Consider the following 7,377-nt stretch of genomic DNA (forward strand, 5'->3'; position numbering starts at 1 on the left):
AAACGAGCAGGTATTAAGATGTATGTAAAAACAGTCGTGTTATAATTTATTTTTACAATAATGGCAAGAGAAGCATGTTTTTCACTGAGCATAACTCTGTTGAGTGGCAGTGAGTAGTGTCTTGTGATACGTTTGAAGGAACACAGTGAAGGAATGACAAGTCAAAATTGTCGGAAATAGTCCATAGATACCTGTGCCCTACCGTGGATTCACCACTATCTTACCAACTCTCCCAAGCGGTTATGTCATACTCAGTGGCTGAAAAAGAGCTGGTAACTATAGAAACAACGAACAGGATATTTGAAATGTTACATCTTTTGTTAGCTTGCTATATGAGAGAGCAATGTATCATGGAGTTCCTTTTTCATTTGGATAGTTGGATAGTTCCTTTTCTTGAGCAGAGAAACTTCCAGATGGATTGTTTTGTTTTTCCTCTTCACGGAAAGGAGGCCTCTCTAATCTTCCATCTGCCAAGCTGTTTTCCGTTCCATTCCTGATATGCGTTCGGTCTTCAGGCCACATGGACATGGACTAACATTAATTCACGTAGTCTTGATAGTTCAGGTAATCAGTCAAGCTGGGTTGCAGTCACAGGCACTGTCGACTGCACACGTGATGAAGCCACAGTTAACCTCTTTTACTCCTGGATGCCAACCCGTCGTGCAGGTCAGTCGACTGAAACAGACCAAAAACACAGTGAAGAGAAAAACATTATGAAGTGGAGGAGGCAGACATCTGGAGAGAGACTATCACAAAAAAAATCACAAAGGCAATTATCACAAAAGCTTTTGATCAGTGGATTTCAGTTCAACAATAGACACAGCACATAAATTACATTATATACATTATTTATGTATTTGCCCATTACACATGAACACTGGGGTGATATTTACAATGCACATCTAACAGTCAGAGAGCCGAATCGGCATTCATACGAGGTATGATCTTTTCCATATTGTGTCTATCTTCAGCACTGAAGTACTGGGGAGGAAGAAAGTGCGGCCTATCCCGTAATCTTTCTTTGGACAGAAATGGAATGTCCTCTGTCACACTAGCAAAATAGACAGAGGACCAACACCAGGATTTGTATTTGGTCAGTCATAAAAGACACTGGGCACACTCCCTCAGACACACACACAGACACAGACACACACACACACACACACACACACACACACACACACACACACACACACACAAACACAAGTTACCGGACAACAGTTTCCGCCGTTCCAGTTAGTGTTATTTTATTATTAGTCAGTGAAGGGTGATTTCATCTGCTAAGCAGGGCAGTGGCTACATCACTCTTAGCACACAGATATCAGACAAAAGCAACGAACCTTCTGTTTTACATAAGAAGTTACATTCTTCAGACACAAAGAAAAGTTATTTTGAGCAAATATGACAAGCTTTGCCTGACAGAGCTCATAGGAAAGGAGGTATTTATGTCCCAAATGTTTGTCGACCTGGAAAGACCAATCTTGTGTCTGGACAGCACATGTGTGTGTTTGAATGGGATGGAGTGTGTGGTGTGCGGTACACTGTAAGTAGTCTGGCCTGTGTGGTGTGTGTTTGAATGTGAGTGGTGTGGAATGACATCCGTGTTGTGTGTTTTTGAATATGAGTGGTATAGTGTTTATGTGTTGTGTGTGACTGTGTGTGTGTGTGTGTGTGTGTGTGTGTGTGTGTGTGTGATTGAAGATGAGTGGTCAAGTGTGTGTGATGTGTTGTCATGCTCTGTCACACTGTCAACGTTGCCCCAGACTCATTCAACTCTTGGTGCTATTTCAATCCCACTTTCCAGGAATGCCCACAGTGTGTTATGATATCCAGCCTATAATATGGCTGTGGCCAGAACAAAGCACATTTGAGTCCCCTATTTAGATGATCCTCATGTGAATGACCATGGAGTCCCACACACTCCCTTCTTGATCTCTCCACCATGACGGCGGAGGTCACTTTCATGTTGTTTTGTTGTGGGTTAGGAGAATTTGAGACTGCAACCTGCTCAGGGTTAAGGATGTCATGATTCAACTCACAGGTATTCAGTCGCACACACACACACAAACACAAACACATTGTGTCCACACACCCAGAAGACACACACACACACAAATAACAGACAGACACAGACACACACACACACACACAGACATATAGTACACACACACACGCACACACACACACATAGACACACGTACACACACGTAAACACACACACACGTACACACACACACACACACACACACACAGACCTCCTCTTACACATAGTTGCCACCTCTGACACTCCCACTCCATCTCATCTGCCTTCAGCTTCCTCTCCTTAGGCGCTATCTGCCAATTCATCCGGGACTTCAGTCTTTCACCCTTTCCCCCCTTTTTCACTGCACCACTCATCCTCTCCAAACAGGAAATGGTCACAGGAAGTGGTCACTCCCCTGAGCTTCCTTGAGTGGGCCTGTTTCAGGATCTTAAGGGGCAGCTATTCTCTCTCCTCTCTGTCTTGGCTTACCGTGGTGCAGTGGTGTGGCTTAATGTCTGACTATTAAATTACTGATCACCATGGCACCACAGTGGGTGTTGTCATTGTTGTCAAGTGTTCTAGAGAAGTGTTGTGTGTTGTTCACAGACAACATCTACTAAAGAGATATACCTGTTAAAAGAGTTTAACTGAATTCATAGTTAATGCAGTCCAGCCATAGTCATAAGGGGACCTTCCATAAAATATTACAGAGAAACTCCAGACAATCATTCCAAAGGCCACCTTTCAAGCACGAACATAACCACCTCATTTAAATATCACTTTACATCTTATCTGTTTGCTAGATTCCTTCTTAAAATATTACATTCAGACATGGATACTTGAAATGACACCCATTGATCATTCTACGGGTGTTAAATAGACCAGAAACCCAAACACGACTACTACACGGGGCCGCTTAACTGGGCTTCTAAGCTGCCGTCAGATTAAACAAGGATCTCTTTGTGACCTAATTGGTTATCATAAGTGCTGCCACCTTTCTTAGCTGAACACAATGAAGTCACACCCCTGATCAAATGTACCCGCGGCCAAGTTCACTCGGTTCACTTGCTCAAGTTCAGCGGAAGGATAGAGGAATTGAATAGCTGAAACAACTGTTTGAGACATTTCATGTAGCTAGTAAAAATATGTTAAAAATCAGCAGTGTGGAATAGAAGAAAAAGAGAGAGAAAGGGAGATATAGAGGGGGAGAGAGGGAGAGCGAGGGAGAGTGGGGGAGAGAGAAAGTGGGGAGAGGGAGAGAGGAAGAGAGAGAGCAACACATTGCTGGAATTCTTCATCTTTAATTTCTGGCACATTTTGAGAGTTCTGTGACTTATAAACTGACACAGCTGGGAACGTCTTTATTTAGTAATTATGCAGCACACTGTGGTTGGCCTCGGCCTACTGGTTCTGCGCTTCAGTGATGGATCTGATTAGCTCTTTAGTGGCTGAGGTTTTCCACCCTAACTGGGGAGACAAGCACTGAAAAATGATTCTGAGGGCATGCCCAACCTCGCTTGTTTGTGTGCCATTCTTTTAAACAATGGAATCAGGAACTTTTTTAATCTGTTGGCAAAATATTCTAAATACCTCGAATAAGTTGATAGCCAAAAAAAAACACAGAACGTCCTGTGAAGAACCTTGATGGAGTGATTCAGAGCTCTTACCTTAGAGTTTTATGTTTAATGATAGGCTAATAATCAACAGATAAAAACACACAACAGTGAATAAAGGATAATTTGGATAGAGCTTTTAGTAAGGAATTAGCAAAGAGCTTTTTAAGAATTCTAGATGGAAAATCTCTGACTTTGGACATATTTCTTGGTGTTGATATGTGTTGCTGTGCACCAGAACTGCTTATAATTTGGATTTCTACCAAATACATTCTGCAATATAGGACAGATCTTTTATTCCACCCAGTGATCCTCTGGACAGCACACCACCGTAAGCAGGTTTACCGTGCCGGGACAGGCGGTGCCGTGTGGACTACGCCCAGATAACATTGCCATGTTCATTTCCATTTCTGAGAACAGAAACTGGCATTGTGTAAAACACTCCCATAATTATCATGTTTTTGATCTAGAGGTGTCATTCTGTCACCATAATTCACACACACTAATAAAACCCTCCTGTAAGCAAGCACTCCTAGATAAAATGAGGGGAAATCACGCTGACGAGGATGTGGGGACTCATCTAGATCTCCTCTTGTGTTTACTTCACACTGCCAGGAAAAACCTCCAGGACACGAACAGGCAATCACAAACCCTGTGACACTGATGAGTGATTAACAGCACCTGTAGCACAGCCTTAGGAAAGAAAGGCCTTCTTTTTATGTACTATACAGGAGCCGACTTTGTTTCACAGGGGTCAAGGGGATAAAGGCTATTCACAGAGGTCACGCATACACTGCTGAGCACCCCCATTAGATTCAACAGTAGCAGCAGGGCTTGTATGAAATTTAAACAAATTCCATCCACCCTTTCCGAGATGTACCAGTTGGACACAAAGGGGAATGTCAGTGTGGTCTTAAAATACTAACATGTCAAGAACACTAATGGCCGTCAGCCATTCCACCCCACAGCACTGTCACCGCAAAGGAAGCCAGCTGCCCAGAGCTGCCGTGGAAACCACGGACAGTTTCCCACCCAAAAAAGGCCAAGGTCTCACCTCACAGAATGAAAGAATACAGTTATTTTCCCATGGTCCTCTGGGAGAGTGATAAATCATTGTTTTTCTGTAATGGCCGGACATCGGGTAAGGGTTGCAGCCAAGAGGAAGAATTATTTCCTCCTGCTATTCTGCTAGTAGACCGAGTAGTAGTGTAGGGGACAATAAACCCAGCTAAGCATCTACAACTGTTTGTCTCAATCTAGATTGATATACAACAATCTCTGTCTCTGAGAGGAGCATTTTAAGTATTATTATTAATAATAATAAAGAAATTCTAAAATAACAATTGTAGACACCATTCGACTCTCAGAACACGAAAACAAAAAAAATCAAAAAATCCCCAAAAGTCTGTTTGACAGTGTGGGCAAAACTGTGTGGGATTTTTGCAGGAAGGACTAGTCAGTTTATCTGTCAGTGGTATGCTGCTATTTTGAGACACCTGTTGGAAAAACGCATCTGCAGCAGTATCACATGCTTGCCCACAGGTATAAAAGCCTCTTCGGGCATCTGAGGTGTGGGGGATTCAGACTGAGTTTGGGGTTTTGAGGGTGTGAGGGGTTTACCCTGTTTGGGATTCTGAGGGTGTGAGGGGTTTACCTTCTTTGGGATTCTGAGGGTGTGAGGGGTTTACCTTCTTTGGGATTCTGAGGGTGTGAGGGGTTTACCTTCTTTGGGATTCTGAGGGTGTGAGGGGTTTACCTTCTTTGGGATTCTGAGGGTGTGAGGGGTTTACCTTCTTTGCGCAAGAAGCATTTCCACAGACAGAAGCACAGGGACAGGACCAGCAGGAAGGCTACTGTCGTCACGGAGATCAGGATGGTAAGAGCAGTCCCAACTGATAATAAGACAAATAAAAAAGAGTGGGAGTTGAAGAGAGATGAAGCGATAGGAACGTAAAATAAACACACACACATACACACGGATATACAGTATATATGTATACAAGGACTACACTTTATAAAAAGGAGGATCTCACACCAAACTTAAACTTTATCCACATCTGACTATGTAACATCTGCAGCCAAACCACCAGCTGTGCTTGTTTATTCTGTTCCCCAACCAGGGGCCGTATTCACAAAGCCTTTTATCTTACCACTAGGAGTGCTCCTAACTCGCGCTAAAACCTTTTACGTAGGAGTCATTTCTTAAAAGTGATTCACAACGGCTCTGAGACCTACTCATACTAAGGATAATACCAACTCCTCAGCTTGAGATAAAAACTCCGTTGCTATGGATGACGTCGATTCTCATGCACGAGTTTAGAAGGGGTGAGGACGGTGATTGGTTGTTGACAGGCTCTCTCATTAAAAACTCATTCGTGACGTCCCTCTAACAATCCCACTATATCAACTGAAAATAAGAGAATAACCTAGGCTTCAAATTAAGTCATATTAAATAGTTATGGACAGTGCAGTTAGCAGAATGCACACGCATGATGACAAGTTTGTGCATCCAACGGGAATGACACTTTGCACGATAAGATAATTAGAAAGCGATCAATATATAATATGGCAATTGCATGTAATCAAGGCAGTAATAATTAAAGCACCCAGCAAACTGTTAGGCTATTATATTTCCAGCCCTTGACCACTTCAAATATCAGCACATACGGCCCTTCAAGCCCTCCAATCTTAATTGATCAAAGCGAAACGAACGTGAACCGTAGCCTAGTCGAAAGCCTACTGGTCCCAGGACCAATAGCCACTGTCACCCCAGCGGCATCCAGCTGGTAAGTTCTCAAAAACCTGCGACCGCTCTCCGTTGAAATGCACAAGTCATCAGTACATCCAGGCCACGGTGGACGAATTATTGTAATGTGTGTCCCGTCACTGGACATTCCTGCGATCGCCATGGAATTTACTTTGATATTGTGTAATAGGCGATTGTCCAAAAGCAACTGGATAAACTGTTGGATGATGTGGGGTCTACAGTGCGTTGATAGTTTGATGAATTAAACGGCTGACTGATGATTCCCAGTGTCGTCATTTGCGTTTTCCGCGAAGCCAAATAGGCTATCTTTATGTTTCCAAACATTTCACTTCGGGACACATCGTTGTTTAAAGGCGTCATTGCATCCCGCGCTAATTCTACGACAATATTAATACCTTCACGGTTTAAGCAATGTCTTTTATCAATTCCAAGTCGGCTGCAGCCATCTTACGATTTTTTGTGAATAGGTCTTAGTGATTTAGGAGTCCTCATGAGGAGTTTTAAGCTGTCCTAGACTTAGGTGCTACTTTTAGGGATAAAATATTTTGTGAATTGCTCTTAATTAAAAAAAATTAGGGGTCCTACATTTAAGACTGACACGCCCATTATTTTTAGGAGTTTCTCCTAAATTCGCCACTTATGAGCTACTTTTAGCCCTAAGATTCTTTGTGAATACGGCCCCAGGTTTTTTAAGGGACACATCATCATTTTACATTTTCATTTACATTTAGTCATTTAGCAGACGCTTTTGTCCAAAGCGACGTACAAGGGAGAGAACAATCAAGCTATTTCTTTTTTCAAGAAATAGAAAACGACATAGAAAGAAAAAGAAGTGCGGGACTGTCACTGCTTAAGTGCAAGTTAAGCCGAGGGGCCAGTTAGGAAGGGAGGTGCTCTCTGAAAAGTTGGGTCTTCAAGAGCTTCTTGAAGGTAGAGAGGGACACCCCTGCTCTGGTAGTGCTAGGCAGGTCGTT

The 7,377-nt window shown here is 42.8% G+C and overlaps 1 protein-coding gene across 1 annotated transcript in view; it reads right to left on the reverse strand.

The window, feature by feature from the left end:
- Nucleotides 1-654: 654 nt before the first annotated feature.
- Nucleotides 655-7,377, reverse strand: part of LOC308365276 (OX-2 membrane glycoprotein) — an 18,415-nt gene continuing 11,692 nt past the window's right edge. Inside the window, exons 7-8 of the mRNA XM_080838651.1 lie at nucleotides 5,427-5,528; nucleotides 655-675 (exon numbers count right to left, since the gene is read on the reverse strand). Of these exons, the coding sequence (XP_080694777.1) occupies nucleotides 668-675; nucleotides 5,427-5,528 (110 nt within the window). The 3' untranslated portion in view covers nucleotides 655-667. The remainder of the gene's footprint in view (nucleotides 676-5,426; nucleotides 5,529-7,377) is intronic.

This window comes from Sprattus sprattus (genome assembly GCF_963457725.1).
Source record: "Sprattus sprattus genome assembly, chromosome: 5".
NCBI lineage: Eukaryota > Metazoa > Chordata > Actinopteri > Clupeiformes > Clupeidae > Sprattus > Sprattus sprattus.